The following is an 18,214-nucleotide window of genomic DNA, read 5'->3' on the forward strand; positions in this document are numbered from 1 at the left end:
TCAACATTAAAACCAAGGATTTGTTCTTTCTTGGCTAAGTTCAACCATTCCTCACCCCTACTTCAGTAACTGTATTGTTTCCAATGCAAACAGGAGTCTGGCCATTAATCAATTGAATTGCACCCACATAATGCAAGCAACCTAGATGCTAGAAGAAACGCTAATTCATTTTCAAACATACCCTACAATGTATCACTGTGATATCTAAAACAACCTCATGGTAAGCCAGTCAGAAGTAATTAACTGGTCCACTACACTCTTCATACCTACATCTGTGAGTACCAATACACCTATGCTAACCATTCTTAGCACTAGAAAACTTACTGTTTCAATTCTTCTTTGAAGAGTTCCAAATTGCTTTTTTTCTTTTCTTTCTCCCCTTTCTTCAGTGGCTATGAAGGATACGACAAGTTATACTTCAACCAAAAGAAGGTTACACAAAACTAATACTTCAATAATCATTTTAAATAATTCATAGCTTAATGCCCACTCTGTTCTAATTATTTAAATTAAAAAGAATGATACTTCTGTTATCATTGAATTTCCCTTCCTGTTCTCTCAAACTAAGAATTAAACAATTATTAAAACAAACAACATGACAACGAGCAGTCTTCAAGTATAGGAGCCACTAACTTTATCCCCCAAAAGCCTGAGATACTTAGGCCTGAATACTGTTGGAGGGGAACAGGGGGCAAAATTAATGAGCATCAAGTAACTAAACTAACATGTAAAGTAACTGCCAAGAACAGCTACCAAAATATGTACTCGACAAAACAATAATCTCAGGAGGATATGAATTACTGAAACAATCAATAACATATGTAAAATTCCTTTTAAAATTACTTCCAGAACTGCTTTTGGAATAACCTCTTTTAAAAGTACCAGAAGAATTCAATGGGGAAAAAATATAGTCTTTTTAACAAATGGTACTAGGACAACTGAATATCCACATGCAAAAAGAATGAAGTTGGACCTGTGCTTCACACTATACACAAAAATTAACTCAAATGGTTCACAGACCTAAATGTTAAGAGCTAAAACTATAAAACTCTTAGAGAAAAACATAGGAGTGAATCTTCATGACCTTGAATTAGCTTAGTTTCTTAGACATAACACAAAAAGCACAAGTGACAAAAGAAAAAAAAAACTGATAAACTGAACATCAAAATTAAACTTTTGTGCTTCAAAGGACACTATCAAGAAAGTGCAAAGATAACCTATGGAATGGTAGAAAACATTTGCAAATCATACAGCTGACAAAAAACTTAATTCAAGGTGTAATATATTCTTACAACTCAACAATAAAAAAGACAAATAAGCAAATTTAAAAATGGGCCAAGAATCTGAAAAGAAATTTCCACAGAAGACAACAAATGAACAATAAACACATAAAAAAAAATGCTCAATGTCATTAGGGAAGTACAAGTCAAAACCACAACTAGGTACAACTTCACCTTCACTGAGATGACTAAAATAAATTTAAATACAGATAACTTTAACAGATGTTGACGAAGATATGGAAAAACTGGAATCTTCACACATTGCTGATGAAACTGTAAGGTAGTACAACTACTTTGGAAAACAATTTGGCAGTTTCTCAAAGTTAAACAAATAGTTACCATATGACCCAGCAATTCCACTCCTAGGCATATAGTATAAAAGAATTGAAAACGTAGTTAAGCTGTTATACGTCAGTGTTTTATAGCAGCATTCTTCTATAATAATGGCCAAAAAGTGCAAAAACCCAAACGTCCATCAAATGATAAATGGATAAACGATATGTGGTCTACGCATAATACAGAATATTATCCACCATAAAAAGGAATGAAGTACTCATATACACCACAAATGAGCCTTAAAACAGTATGCTAAGTAAACAAGCCAGACCCAAATGACCACATGTTATATGATTCCATCTGCATGAAATCTCTGGAATCAGCAAGTCCAAAGAGACAGAGTATATTAGCAGTTGCCACAGGTTGGCGATGACTAAAAATAGGTATAAGGTTTCTTTCTGAAATATTAATAATAAAAATGTTCTAAAATTAGCAATTAGTGACAGTTACACAACTGTAAATATACTAAAGAAAGACATACTCAATGGTATCTTTATAAGGAGGAACTTTATGGCATGTGAATTATATCTCAATAAAGCTGGGTTTTTTTTCATTGCTTTCAGAGTTATTTTAAAAGTCACAAGAGAAAAATCAGTCTCACTATTCAATGGAATCATACTTCTTCGCCAAATCTAATTATAAATGACACAACCCACATCTACTACCTTCCCCCATAAAACACCTCACCCTCAAAAAATAAAGTTCTTTAACATTAAGAATATTTAAAAGAAAGTGTTGCTAGTTCTAATAGTAATTCTAAATAAATCCCAAAAATGTTCTAAGTAACAGACACATCGTTGGAGTATGTAGTCTTCCAAAATTAACTGACACTATATATGCTGATATAATTTAAGTACCATAGTTCAGAATTCTTTCAAAATACAATCCCATTATTTCACATTTACACCTAAAATACAGTCAACTTTTTACTTGCAATATGTTATGAGTATAGTAACAGCAAATGTCCATGGCTCAAAGAGCATAAAAATATTACCTACATTTCCTACTCTCCTAGGAAAATTACTCATCAAAACTCAACATCTATTCCCAAAGTAAATAAAAACAAGAAACCAAAGTCCTGCTTACAGTGCAAGTACTGAAAGTACCACCGGCAGTGTCACTTCTTAACATAAATGCTCACTTACTGAAGTCTGACTTACAGGTTTTTTGGTTTCTATCACAAGAAGAGATGGCGGTCTTTCATTAGATGACTGGCTTGGAGGAGTTTTGGGATCTGCAAATCTTGAAGACGGCTTATAGATTTTGCCTCTTTTTTCATCTGTTTCATGTTCTTCTGAAATTTAAAATACTCAGTTTCAATGCAAACTTCCCATTATTTTGATTTCATTTACTTGCTATTTTATTTAAAAATAAACAAAAATAAAATGCTTTTAGCACTAAGATATATCATTATTGACGAAATATGTTAAATTCAAATATTGGTGCCCTCCTCCCCCAAAATGCTAATTTAATGATTTTATAGTAAAACTATGAAATATATTAAAATTTTTGCAAAGTTCTCTGCTGTCTTAAATCTTGGAAAGTAGTAAATATTTCTAAAACTTATCTGGCTCCAACTTCTTATTAATCTACCTTTGGCCATTTATTTTGCTAATTAATGTCACCACTAGAGGGTGCTGATAGAAAGGAAAAGCAACCAAACTCCTTTCATAATTACCTGCAGTCATTCAACTAAGACTTTTTGGGTTTACTATAATATTCACACTTACCTTAAGCTGCATTAACAGACTATAATATTCACACTTACCTTTAGCTGCATTAACGACACCTCCACGCACAAACGTTTTCACTTTATTACCATCACTTCCTTCAAAAGCAGCAAGAAATTCCTCATAAATCTCAGCAGCAGCCTTTTCATCCTCCTAAATACACGATTATATTAACAGCACTTAATACAAAATTATTGTAAATAGGGAGAAACTCATCAAGAAATAATGTAAATGAAACCTTTTCCTTCACTAGGGAAAGAAGGTTAAGCAGTCTTAACAGGTAATATCTAATCCTTAGTAGATATTAGATGTTAACACTAAAACTAAGAGAAGCTTTGCTCTTCTATTGGCAATCTGTGTAAACAGCAAAGGACCCACTAAGTAATTCTGTTCAGAGACAATTCAGGGGTCAAATTGTATGACAACTGACCATATAAAATGTATTATTCTATTAATGTTTATGATGTTTCCAAGGCGTGATGATTTAATTCAGTGGACAAAAGATTTCCTTTACAAACCACCAAAGACATGTTTATTAAAAACTGAAGAAGGGGATGGCCGGTTGGCTCAGTGGTTGGAGCGCACTGCTCATAACACCAAGGTTGCCAGTTCGATTCCCACATGGGTCAGTGAGCTGCACCCTCCACAACTAGATTGAAAACGACTTGACTTGGAACTGAGCTGCGCCCCCCCCACAACTAGATTGAAAACGACGACGTGACATGGAGTTGATAGGTTCTGGAAAAACACAGTGTTCCCCAACATTCCCCAATAAAAAACAAACAAAAAAACAAAAACAAAGCTGAAGCAGCAATATCTCGAGTTGATATTTTTTTAAAAAGCTCAAAACCTTGATAATTTCCATTATAACAATTTTAAATGCCAATTTCCATTATAACAATTTTAAATGCCTCCAAAATGTATGAATAGGAAGGCCAATGGAGCAAAATAGAAAATACAGAAATAAATCCAATAGCATCTGGAAATTTAGTATTCAATAAAAGGGGCATCTCAAATCAGTGAAGAATAGATGGACTTGAATGGTGTTGGAGTAACTTAATAGCTATTTGAAAAAAAATAAAAATGAACCAATTGTTCACATTATATACAAGTAGAAGTTGCAAATTAATCAAAAATTTTTTTAAATAAAACCCTATAAGTATTAGGGAAAAAATGAGGAAATGTATAAGCTGGGAGTGGGAAAAACTTGACTGAAAACCCAGAAACCATAAGGAAGGACTGATAAATCTGATTACATAATAATAATTTCTGCATGAAAAAAACACCAGAAGTAAAATAAAAAGACAGTCAACAAACTGGGACAAAACACTGCACCTTGTATTATAGACAAAGTGTTAATCTACTTAATATACAGAGTTTCTAAAAATAGAGATAACTTACTTACAGAAAGATTGGTTTAGTTATGAGTAGACAGTTCACAGAAACAAACACAACAAAAGCTGTTCAACCTCTTATAAGCAAAATGCCTATTTACAACTACACTAAGATACTATTTTTCACCTAGCAGATTGGGCAAACTCCTTTGATAACATCCTCTGTCGGCAAGGCTCTGGGGAAACCACCTTTTATACTTTACCGATATGAATGCAAAATTGCCCTGCCCTTAGAAGCAATTTGACAATAACTAGCAAAGCTACAGTTATGTATTTACCATTCAGCCCTGTAATCCAATTTAGAGGAAGATATCCCAAAGGTACACTAACAAAACAGCATATGTATAACCCTATCCATGAAATGGCAAAAAATTTCCTCAAGTATTTTAGTTGAATTAAGTATTGCATATCTAAACAGCAATTTAAAAAAACAAGGAATATTTAAAAATACTTGCAGTAATCTGAGATACAATGTTATGAAAAAAGCAAGATGGAGAAAAGTGTACTTTATATAGCATGCTATGTTCCACTCAGAAAGAAGAGTGGGTACAATATATATGTATACACATCTGCTTATAAAAGAAAAAGAATAGACCAGAAAATAACCCAAATTGTTCCACAGTAGAGAGAAAACTGTGAAGGGACAGGGATGGAAGCTGGACTGCTCTGAGGATACCCTGGGTTAGATATTTGACTTGGAGTTGGCAGCTAGGATACCCTGGAGGTCAAAAACCTCTGAAAAACATCCCTCTACTGGCCATACATTTACTGCCCCCTGAAATACATTTATTTCCAAGGATAATTCAAAATACATTTTAAACATTACCTTTTTCTTCAATTCTTCTTGCTCCTTCTTACTTAAAGTTCGCTTAGCTGTACTCATTTTTCCAATACTGAATGCTTTAAGTTTGTTTTCTAGAAGAGGCTATGAAAAGAAATAAAATAAATAAAAAGGTATACCTTTAGCATTCTTAGTGTTATCTAACACTTCAGTGATACTCCTCAACTGATAACCAAATATTCAGAATAGATGACTTTTGAAAAAATAATTCATTGTAAAGAAAAGCTGATAGTACTCTTACGTGTCAGGTGCCTGCCTACCCTAAGCTTAATTCTGAAGTAAATATTCATTTAAAAATATCATTTGCTAGCTGAAGGTCAGCAACATACAAAAGCCACTTTAAAAAACAAGTAAAAACAAAATAGACATGCCAAGGCTTAGAACTCATTCTAACTGCTTGGCAGCAACAAAAGCACCTGAGAAGGGAAAGCACAGATGCTTCTGGGTAAAACAAGCAGTACAGAAAACAGACATTCAAATAGGGAGAAGGCGGCATACATTTCCAGGGCTCAACAGCAGGAATCTGAATACCATTTTTAACCGCCATTCCAGGTACTACAAATCGTTATCACTTCCTTTTATAATTCTGTAAATCCCCTCATTCTTCATCAACAATACTGTTTATGAACATAACTTCATTTTCTTCATTTCAGAATACATCACATACAATATTCTAAGTTTCCACACAAATAAACATTCATCAATGAATTTTGGATATGAGAAAATCCTATTTTAATGAAGTCTTCATTTATGTAACTTAAAAGCAACTTTCTTCTGAAATACGGCTTGAATAAATTGTAGACCTTTAGTTGTTCAATTAGTTATTCATCTGAGTATTAGATTTTGATTCATGAACTTGAGAGAAATGTTTATTAAATACAACCTAAAATATTAATCTGAAACTGAAATCTGAAGGTATCTCTAGCCCCTACGAAAATGAGAAGCTAACCAATTGAAAAATTAAACTTTATCAATTCCCAGTTACTAAAAAGGCTTGTTCTTGAGATATAAAGAATGAAAGAGTAATACTGCTGCGAACTACCTTAAAGTCACATTAAAATCCCTTTGAAAAAATAAAGCAGTTTATAATCCAAAAGTCAATATTGGGTTTCTGGAACATATTCAAAGTAAATTTTGTTTCTCCTCCAAAACAGAAAGAAAAATGTTTTGTATCATTCAACATCACCGGTTTCAACTTCAAAAATTTAAACAAACTGTAAAATCACATATAAATTCAATGAAAAACAATTTTACAAAATGTTTGAGCTCAAATTTTATTTATAACCTCAGAGCTAAGCCCAAGAGGGAAATGGTTAAGGAAATTAAGGAATGTTCCCTAAAATACAATCATCCATTAAAAAGTTTACTTACAGAACTTTTGCTAAAATAAAAAAAATTAGAACTAAAAACAGAGTATTTTAAAATGTGTTCCTGTAAAATGAAGCTCAGCAAAGTAAAACCATATTTATGCTGAGAAATATTAAACAAGAAAAACAAAGAAAGTGTTATCAGTGTTAATACTGGCTCCTGATGACTATCTTCATTATATTCTCCAAATTTAATCACATGAAAACATGATTTAAAATACAAAAAAGAACACAACAGCATTTTGCAGATATATGCAGTGAAGAGTTCTCGTATTGCCCTGGAAATGTACTCACCAGCATCCACTGTTTGCCTCCCAGGGCAAGACTATAAGCACTCTGAAAGCAAGAGCTATTTTAATCGTCTGTGTATTTCCAGTGACTGGCATTTGGCACTTGGTTCAGTAATGTTTGGTAGAAGGAGGGAACAGTAAGTCCAACCATTAACCATTTTACATCCAAAACGTTCCTTGTTGTTGTTTTTTTAATAAAATTTAAAATAAAGACATATCTTCACATGAGAAAAAAAAAAAAAAAAAAAAAAAAAAACCATTCCCTTAGATGAATTTGAGTTTATCATTAATTTGAATACAATGAAGAATATTATTTTCAAATAGTATAAGATGAAACAACAAGTACAAAACCAAGATATCCAACCACCAAATTCAATCAAGGACAGATTAAAATCATTAACTATACTTTCTTATCTTTATCAATACTTACTCTTGAAAGATTCTGATGAGGAGAATCACAAAGGCTTTCTCGGGCACTTTCATTCCTATAATTATGTTTCCTTGGGCTCTTAGGTCGTGCCCGACTTGGCATATCACTATCTGAGGGTCCAGATGCATCCATCTTCAGGAAAAGTAAAAAACATGTTTTTAAAAATCACATATGCAATATTGAAAACTAGAAATAACCCAAATGTGCAAATTAACTGAATTATACGCTATCAAAACTCTCATCTCTTAATATGTATTTCATTAAAAAAGTTCTTAACTACAGGGCAAGTTTTCAGTAATTCTAACTTGCACTTGAACGCTCGAATTTTACATAGGTAACAAATAGTTGTTTTCCTTGAAATAACAGGTTCATTTCCTTCATTTTCAAGAAAACATCTGCCAAACATCCAAGTGTGATTAACCATAGTTTATCTGTCACTTGCCCCTTCAAATAAAAGTGGTATTCCATGAAAAAAAGAAGCCAGTTTCACTTCTCAATTTAAACAATCCCACAAGTACTTTTCCTCAAGACAATCATCACACTTTGGTAAGCGGAAACGCCTTACATGTACTTCCCATTTCATCACACCCATCATTAAAAAGACCTGAACAAATGGACAAGATCAAATATTGACAAGTTTTACTGCTTCATCAGGAACATTCTTCAGTGACACTAGCATGTTTTCCTGTGCCCGGGGGGAAACACACTGAGGCCACACTGTCGCAATTCGTGCTAAGGTGCCCACAGTTTACCCATCTATTGCTTTCTCACCATCAGGGCCAATGTCAACACAGAGAAAAAGGCAAATGTCTCAGTGTTATTACAAAACAGTCTAACTCACAAACCCCGTGCGAGTGACCCTTAGGGGTCTGAAGAGCACACTGAGTACTGCTGAAACAGCGTATGTAAAGGAATGTTTACTACAGTACACCCAAAATGTCAAAAAGCTTTAAACTCAAGTATACACCCATCAACAGAGAAACAGCTCACTAAACATTAAAATTAATAACTGTACCTTCCACAGGGAATATTAGAGCTATCCCTGTTGACTCACAGGGATTTCCAATAGGTGTACTGTGCAATGAGAAAAAAAATGAGTGTGTATAATGAATGCCATCGTCAATGTGTAAGTACACATTTATGTGTATATGGGATTTTATAAGCATGATTTAAAAAATAAGGAAATACACACACTAGTTTTCTAACATGGTTGAGGGGCCCGATTCATGCAAATAGAAGACAAAGAAAGGGGAGCACCTAACAAAAAAGGTGGAAAAAAAATAGGCACGTACAACATAATTGTATTTCTTTATCAAGTAAAACCATAAGTGTAGGAATATAAACAAAGAAATTCAATTTCAAAGAAAAAAGACAAAGACTGCCTTTTAATACTCACGTGTGCATCTGAAGATCCAGATGAATGAACATCTGATGATCTGGTCTGCAAGTATTAAAAATAAAAGTTAATATTTAAATGATCAGAAAGCAGTCTTGGTATGCTAACAAAACAAGTGTTTCTCATACAGACTTGATCTTTCCAAACTTGTAGCAATTTCTTCTCAGCTAATAAAATCAAGCAAGGGCAATCTCTGACAAACAAAAATGTTATGATCCAAAATAAATGTGCAAGTCAATTCTTTAAAGTTCAGAACAGCACATTTCCCAAGATTGATACAAATGATAGGCTATATCTGAGGCATAGTTACCTTTTTATACTGCAGAGTAGAAACATAACCACTATTTATACAACAGAAGTTTCAAGCAAAAGTTCTTCCCAAGTCATAAGATACACTGTTTACTGCTTCCACTCTGTCATAGCAGCAACTTCTCACTACACAGAAAAGAAACCTCCCCTTTTCTCTAACCTCCCAGTCATAGAAGTAGATTCTAATACCAAGAAAATTCATAAATAAACCCTTGACGTCTAGCAAAAGGTACAAATTCTACTACAGAAATAGTTCAAGAAAAACAAAATCCTATTATCAACTCCCCAAACGGCCTCTGTTTGCAACTTGTTTTACGGGGGCTGTTTCTACTTCAGCATGTCACTGTTGCTGACTATTGCACAATGAAGAGTTCAGTCTTCATATAACGGCAATTTTCAACAATGCCAACTCTTAAAATGTCATCTTATTTTTCCTTAATTGATCTACATTTCTAATGACATATAGCATACAATAATTTGCTGGTTTTTCACTACCCATCTAAGGACAAAGATGCCGAACTGCAAGGCTATTTAAATAACAGGATTCACATGGATCCACACAGTACTGTTTTATTCGTCTTTACTCATCTAAACATAAGGCTGAGAACAGCTGGTCAGATTTTCCTACTGAATCAATTTATTCCTCTGAACTCCACTGTACTGGGCCCTAGGTAAAATCAGCCCCAAACCACCAAGCACTGAGATACTGCCCACCTCCATTTTTTATATCCGTCATTTTCTGTCCCCAACTTTTATTGTGTCCTTCCTCATTCAGTTTCTTTTCCCAGCTAATCTTTCTTCAAAGGCAAGATAGTAAGGAAGAAAAAATTTTTTGGTATTTAACTCTGCGAAACACACTTTGAAACACTTTGAAATGTGCCTCTTTGCAAAAACTTAAAAGTTAGAATAGCCAAGAGAATTCCTCTTAGAAAAGGAAAAATATCCATAAAAGACTGAATGGTCTGAAAAAAAAAAATAAATCTGAAAAAAAAATAAATCAACTGCCTTCCAATATACTAGTGTTAACCTGCTAGGTAACAAAAATAATATCCTAATCATAATAGTAATAAAAATATAAAACATGTAGAAACCAACTAAAGAAATGTACACAACCTGTGTGAAGAAAACACAAACTTTACAGAAAGATTCAGTTATTCAAGTCTCGAGTCACCTTTTAAAAAGACTCATCATATTCCTCCATGGGAAAACAACTCATTATTAAGACAATGTCTACTATACCCAAATTTATTTACATATCTAATACAATTTCATTCAATAGCTCAAAATTCCAAAGGTAAATCTTTACAAAGGGGCAAAGGGGATTGCCAGGAATAACTCTCAAGTTCACTCAGAAGAAGCAGCACGCAAGAGTAGCTAAGAATGTGCTAGCCTTTCTTTAATCATCTATGCCACCACATTCAAACCATCATTTCTAGCATTTAAAAATAACTGCATGGCTTAGGAAGATGCATCAGCTGATTTCAATTAACCTAAGATGGCACTAGTCATAGTTACTGCAAACCAGGCATTTTGCAAAGATATGTAGCTATAGCTGCACAGCATCCAGACTGGGATTTTTTTTAGGCTTAAGGACAGTTAGGTATTCAAACAGTGGTTCATAAGATTTTAAAAGAACAACCAATTTCTAAAGCCAATGGTCCAGGTAAACAGTAACTTCAGAACCTGAGCCTCCCCCTCTTCCCAACTCCCCCTCTTCCCTACCTGAAACTGAACTGTATTATTTGTTTTGGGCTTGGGTTTTTATTTTCTTTAAAACTTAAGAACAAATTAATGATGTTTAAAGATCTTCTGAAGTCTGCAGCACAATTCCTCATCCAAATGAAAAGACCCAAAAGAAAGAAAAGAAAGGGCAGAATAAAGGAGATTTGAGGCAATACAGAAGCAGATACAGAGAAATTTCTCGAGTATAGAGAGAGCAGACAGTACAGACATGGGGAAGGATGGTAAGAAAATCCAAAAGGAACAAGGATCATTCGGATGCTGCTGAGATAAAAGTGCAGCCAATGACACTTATGCCATATGACCCTGTATCCTGGTGACTGAGAAGAAAACCTTTTTTTTCCTGGCTGCTCCTACTTTACATCACGTGAAAGGCCTCCACACCTGAGTTTTAAAATGAGCAAGCTACCCACAGTGACATTCCTCCAACGCTGCCACTCTGCCTAGTCAGCTCTCCATTCCCACTTCCGTCTCCTGAATGTCCTTTTTCTCCTCTCATCCTCTAAAGCATCGACTTACATCTCCACACATTTAACCATTTCTCCCATGGAAAGCAAATCTACACCTGTTTGCACTACAATGACTCCCAATCCTTGAAATGCAAACCTGGTCCCTTTCCGAGGTTCCAATCTCTTCCTAAACTACCTCCAGGACACCTTCACCTGAATGTCTGTAAGGAACTCAAATCCGAAATGTCTGAAAGTCCTCACAAACCAGCCTGTCCTTGTGACCTTATTTCCAACACTGGGTCCTCACACTCTGGAAGCAGTAAATGTTAAGAGCGCCAATCCTGGAATCAGGGGTTAGCACTTAGCAGGGCTGTAACCTTGGGCCTAGCTCCTTCATTTGTAAAGCTGAACAGCACGCACCTCAGGAACGTGAAGGCCAATACAGAGGACGCACTGAGAACAGTGTTTGTACACAGTATTACTAAGTCCCAGCCAGCAGAAGCACTACAACAGGCTCGTCCTAGATCCCATCCTTAGCCGGTAATCAACTGCGTCAGACTGTTATCCTACCTCTAACACAGCTCTTCTACTGGGACCCCTTTTCCTTCGCAAAGACACCATTGTGGTTCAGATCTTCCCTTCAGTCAACCACTTACTGGGCACCCACTGGCTGGTATGGTACGGTGTCTTGCATTAGAGAGATAAAGGAAAATAAGACATAGCTCCTGTCGTTAGCAGCTAATAAAAGAGACAAGTAAAAATGTGGCTACGCCACAATGGCACAGAGGGGAAGATATTAAGAAAAGCTTCCCAGAAAGGATCAGGTGAGACTTTCTGAAGCGACCCTCAGTATCAATGAGAAGCACTGCAATAATCTTCAAACTGGTCCTCACTTCCAATCCCTTCCTTAACTATGCTCCCAGAATGGCTCCATTTTCCAAGGCTCTCTAATTTTATTCTGTAACATTCAAACCCCTTCACAGTTTAGCTAAAACTTACCTTTCTATCTCAGCTCCTCTTAAGTCATATGCAAGCACCCTATGCACTAGCTAAACCAGAACACTTATCAGCCCATTTCCCAGCGATTTTCTCTTCTTCACCTCACCCATCTCTTTTTCATACACCCTCTCTATCCTTCAAAGCTCTGCTCATTGTTTAAAAGGACTCAATCAATCAAATTCCTCTGTGCTCCTGAAGCTTCCCCCTCCTCACCCTCCATTCAATCAGCTGCCAATTCTTTCTCTAAACTTTCAGATACTTCAGATAGCGCTGCCTTGTACTCTCACGTGTTGACTCTGTTATGCTAATAGACGGCATGCTCCCCAAAATGGGCATGGTCTTATTCAATGTTTTCTTCCTCAAAATCAAGCACAAGATCTGGCAAGCGACAGATCCTCAATATACTTGTTGACTTAACCTGTTGGAACAAGTACCTACGCAATGAAATTACACTCCACATTGTCAATATGCCGTGCTGTCTGTCCCTCACTAACACGCTGCAGCTACCTAGCTAATTACCACTCTCCAAGCCAAACCAAGGACCACCTCTGAAAAAATCTTTATACGATCAGAGACAGGCACTATGTATAATAAAGTTAAATAACAAACCTGAAATGATCTTTAAAATTACACCCAAAACATTACCAATACATAAAAAGTTGTAACTATAATACATTTTGAATGTCCTGTAGTTTATCTAAACTGAGGAAGGTCCTAGTGAAAAAACTTTTAACTCCTCAAAGAGACATCAAGCAGTACCAAAAAGCACTGAAGAAAACGGAAGTTCATAATTCCACTCTCCACCCAAAAACACAACCTTCCACACATAAAACTAACCACTTTACATTTTCAGATAAGGTTACAACCCGTATCATAATAAATATTCAGTTTAAACTAAAACTGGAAAACTATGAAGAGCCTGATTTTCAAGGTTTGTGTTTTGTTTGGAGTTTTTCATCATATTTAAATCGTATATATCTTCAGGTACCATAAAAAAGCACGTACGTAGGCAGTAATATATACCTAAGGATCACAAGCCTTGAATGGATCCTCATTTCACTTATTTCTTACAAGTGAATACCTAATCAGCAATCAATCAAAATAGTTCCCAAACCACTTGTCAAGGAAGCTAGCAGTATTTTCTACCTTATTTACCTATCTAACCCAATTTTTGACAATATGGCAAAAAAATAACCACTGTCTGAGTGAAATAACAGAGCACACTATTCGGCATTACTATTACCAGCACATGAGATGCAGAAGAAAATACCACATTCTCTTTATATCCTCATTTTGCTGAGCAACCAAAAAAAAAAAAAAAACAAACAAACAAACAAAACAAAAAACCTCTTAAAATCAAAATAATAATTAATTTTATAAATCAAATTCTAAGGAAGTATGCTTAACCATTTTCTAAGCAATTACAGGTTCTCTCTTTGTCTCTCCTCCCAAAATCAAAGCTACATCATGGCACCAACACCCTTCTCCCCCAAAGTGATATTTTAGTCTGATGATAAACAGGAATAATGGATAGAAAAAAATTAGCTCATTCTTAAAACATTAACTAAATTTCTAGTTTGCTGGGCTTTAAAATGAAAAGTATAGCAAAATTACACAGAAAATAAAAGGGCACGGGATCTCTTCATTGGAGACAACTATATATGACTACTCATGCATAACATGTAATTTTTAAAGCTAGAAGAAACTGTAGAGGTTATCTAACTTTAACCTCTTTATTTTCATAATTAAGACATGTCAAATAATTTTGTAATTATCAATGGCAAAAATCCTGTCTATTGTAATTTTCCTCAATGTCTAGAAATGATTAACCAGCAACCCTACCCATATCCATGCGAATTTAACTGCCAAAGAAGAATGAACATGAAACAGAAGAATCTGTTTACTCCATATGTATTGTAGAATGTCACTCATCTGCTGTCCCCAAAGAAAGGAAAATCAAACCATAGAGATCAAAGGCTGAAAATTCCACGTACTGTAGTATTACCCAAAATGATCTGCTACTCTCTCCAATACTTTCTGGACTTGTGTTAGGGGAAAAAAAGCAACAATCTGGGCAGTCATCATGATAGTTGATGACTTAAATTCTAAATCTCAGAATTAGAATTTATCCTGACATTTTAAAAAGTAAGTACTTTTTATTTCCTCTACAAACAAAAAGAAGAAAGGAACTAATTTATTATGAGCTTTATGGACATTATCTCATTTAATCCTTACATCAACCCTGTTAAAAAAAGGATTATATCCATATTACAAAAGAGGAAATTGTGAAGGTCAAGTTTAAGCAACCTACCTTAATATCACAAATATAATTAATTGCCAAGTCAGTATTTGAATGCAAATCTAGTCTATCAAAATTCAAGATCTTTCCACTATCTCAAGCAGCCTCCACATTAATAGAGAAAATCTTGTCAATATCACCTGAGTCCTGAGATATTCTGATTCCTATTACAGTTGATGATAATCTAAAGCAATATAAACTAAAAAGATTACTGGAGGACCCAACAATTTACTTACAGGTAACACACAACCATGAGAAGTACTATTATAGAAGGAAAACTGAACACAGATATTAAAATGTTTACAATGTATCCAAGGCCTCAAAATAAGAGATACTTAAAACATTACATGGAAAATAAACAAAAATCGTGACACTTATGCGTGATTATGGAGTTAGCTAGCTTTAGTTCCCAAATAGTAAGCAAGGCTGTGTTTGTCATGAGTCTGTGTAGGGAAAGTGAGTAGGGTATGGCACCCAACTAGTCAGTCCCCTATTCCCTAAGGGGAAATGTACCTGGGAAGGAAGAACACGACAAAGAGTAAATGCAGAATGTAAAGCAGCCAAAACTGGCCCTCTACCATAGTTTCTACCCAACTAAAGGATGTCTGGTAAAGCCATTACTAATTACGAACTAATTATGAACATCATTCACCAAAGGGCATGAGGATCATGATTTATCAGAAACTGAGAAAGCAAGTACAAAACGGGTTATGTTTGTCAGAACAAACTGTGAACGCAAGTCTCGCCCAGTCTACAGTAAATTTCCTAATAACCGACTTATAATCATACACACTTTAACATGTAACACTTTAATATGTAGCATTCCCTAGAACACAGCTTCTTACCATCAAAAAGCTTAACAACTACTTCCCGCAGTACCTGTAACTTTTAATATTGTGTCCGAAATGAGAAACTCAAAGCAAAAAACGATGAAATAAATGCCCCGCTCAAGATGGCAACTGAGACGTGTGCTAACCACAACCTAACACCGAACGACTTCCACAGATCAATGGTTTCACAGTGCGCGCGCACGGTTCCCCGTCAACTCAACGCAATTTACTCATCTTTGGAGGCTTCCAGGTCTACGGAAGTTCCCCTTTCAGGGGAACACACGCAGACACACACAGAGATGCAGGAGACCCCGAGTCCTCGAAAACGAGCCCTCGAACGAAGTGCTCATTTTGTACTTCCTCTTAAAAGAAATAAGACCACGTGCAGAGAGGAGCACTACCCTTGGCTATGCAGCACCGCAAAGGAGAGCTGCTCCCGCCTCTGCACTCCCCCCCCCCCCCGCGTCCCTCCACTGTGGGTCCTCCTCTCACAACTTGCGGCCCTGGAGGTTATTTAATTCCCTGGAGGCCGCGAGGAAAATTGAGATGCCCGAAGCGTGAGGTACAGAGCCAAAGGACCGAGGGAAGAGAGGCAGACACTTAAGCACCGGGAGAGATTCCCGCCTCCCCCGGGCGCTGCCCGGCGGCCTCAGAGCGCAACAAGGTGAGATACAGGGGCGCGTGTTCACGGCTTCAGACCTCAGTCTCAACTCCTGATTTCACGCCAGTGCCAAGCGCGGGCCGAAGTACTCACGCCGCCCCACCCGACCCGCGGGCTCGCCAGTCTCGAGCCGAATCCAGGCTGGGGCTAAGGGGAGATACCAGGCCTCTCAACCTGCGCACCACGGTGCGCCCGCACCTCGGCCTACCGTCGCCGCCAGGACCTGGCCTCCCACCCCAACCTACTCCCGCTGGCCAGAAGCGTCTGTGGGCCCCAGACGACAGGGACAGACCCACTGACTTACGCAGTCCTCTAGGAAATTACCTTTGAACTGGCCTTCTGAGATCCGCCTGGCGTTTTGTCCGCCATCTTGAGCTTTGCCCCTCCTTCGGCGGCGGCAGCAGCGCGGGCGAGTCGAGCGCCGAAAGAGTGGATCAGCGCGGAGCCCGCCGGAGCGCCTGCAAGGCTGAATACTCGACTGCCGAGATAGGGAATTCGAGCGCCGCCGCACCGCGTGACTTCCGGTGTCACTCATCTCCCCGGCCCCGCCCACTACGCTGGTTTTGCTGGTTGTCTCTGTTGCTGGTGGTGTGGGACCCGGGAATTTCCAGAATCTTCTTGTCCCGGCTTTCAGGGCCAGCTGACACTTCACTCTTCTCAGCACCAACCCTTGATAGGTGCGAACCGGTTGTATTTCCTGGGCGAGGAGGGAACGGCTCCTTAAAGAAGAAATGCGCTGGCCGGCTGGGGAGGAGCTCTCCAACTCAGAAAAGAAGTCTGGAGCGGACTGGGAGTCCGCGCTCTGTGGACAAAGACCTGTTGGCGCCGCCTCCAGAGCTCACACCCTAGTGGGAAACTGGCAGCCTGCTCAAGGTACTTGAAAACAGAGTTGTGCCCAGAAAGCGAAGAAGTGGAGCGTTTGACCGACCCAACCTGAGGTTCCGGCAATAGGAGTATCCGATAGACTTTGTTTAGAGCGTCTGCAAAATGGGTGCCTGCAGAGAGAGGATGAATGAAAGGAAATCAGAGACAGTATTCTAAATCTAGCATACATGTAAATTGTGTGGTATTGAAGAGTTACGTTTTACAATTTCGTGTTATTTTTAATCGCATGTGGAGGGGAACACCATAGCATTTTCTGTACTTAATACTTTTTTAAAGTTCTTAATAGGATCTGTATTCAAAGAAGGAAAGCTGACTTGACAACGTCATGCCTGAACCGAGCCAGTCAAGGAAAATGGAAAGGGGTGCCAGGCAGAGGGAGTAGTGGAAATAAAAGCCTGGTAGCGTGAGTCAGTCCAGGCCGCTGTGCAGTCACCATAAGGAGTCAAGTCGTGTTAGACCAGGTGTAGAGACGGATGTGGCAGGAGAAGTGGACCGGAGCAGCTTCACCCAGGGCCCTGAGGCAGCCAGTGTGCTGAGGAGTTAGAATTCTATTTTGAGGAGGAAGAGGGGCCTTTGACAGCGTTAAGTAGGGTTGTGATGTGGTCAGATGATCAGTTTTAAAAGATAGCTCCAGGGACTGGGGGAAGGGAAGAAGAAGAAGGGTTCATGACTTTCTCTCCTTAGTTTATTTATGCAAAATATTTTTGAGGTCCCTTTTGTGTATAAAAGCCTGCCCAAAGTGTTGAGAGGCTTAGAGACACAAAAATACAGTATTTTCATATGATTGAAAACTTAATGAGGAATGGGGAAGAGAAACAAGGGAACAGCAAACTAACACTATGGAGAATTAAATTGATGCTGCAAGGAAGGATCAATAGCTGTGGGAACTCTGAAAGAACTAATTAATTCTGAGGGTTAGGGGTGGAGTAGAAAAATGCGGGAGGTTTCACAGAGAAGGAAGCATTTGAAACAACTCTG

At 37.4% G+C, this 18,214-nt stretch overlaps 1 protein-coding gene across 5 annotated transcripts in view; it reads right to left on the minus strand.

Moving 5' to 3' along the window:
• U2SURP (U2 snRNP associated SURP domain containing) overlaps positions 1 to 16,832 on the minus strand; it is a 44,118-nt gene extending 27,286 nt beyond the window's left edge. Inside the window, exons 1-7 of one of the 5 annotated variants that reach the window (XM_019753582.3) lie at positions 16,676 to 16,832; positions 9,065 to 9,109; positions 7,669 to 7,800; positions 5,567 to 5,665; positions 3,385 to 3,499; positions 2,777 to 2,910; positions 325 to 392 (exon numbers count right to left, since the gene is read on the minus strand). In XM_019753582.3, the coding sequence (XP_019609141.1) occupies positions 325 to 392; positions 2,777 to 2,910; positions 3,385 to 3,499; positions 5,567 to 5,665; positions 7,669 to 7,800; positions 9,065 to 9,109; positions 16,676 to 16,720 (638 nt within the window). In that variant the 5' untranslated portion in view covers positions 16,721 to 16,832. The remainder of the gene's footprint in view (positions 1 to 324; positions 393 to 2,776; positions 2,911 to 3,384; positions 3,500 to 5,566; positions 5,666 to 7,668; positions 7,801 to 9,064; positions 9,110 to 16,675) is intronic. The other 4 variants (XM_019753585.3, XM_019753583.3, XM_074334011.2 and 1 more) reach the window with 4 other exon arrangements.
• Positions 16,833 to 18,214: the final 1,382 nt, after the last annotated feature.

This window comes from Rhinolophus sinicus, chromosome 17 (assembly GCF_057876585.1).
Source record: "Rhinolophus sinicus isolate RSI-liver-muscle chromosome 17, RSI-T2T, whole genome shotgun sequence".
Taxonomy (NCBI): domain Eukaryota; kingdom Metazoa; phylum Chordata; class Mammalia; order Chiroptera; family Rhinolophidae; genus Rhinolophus; species Rhinolophus sinicus.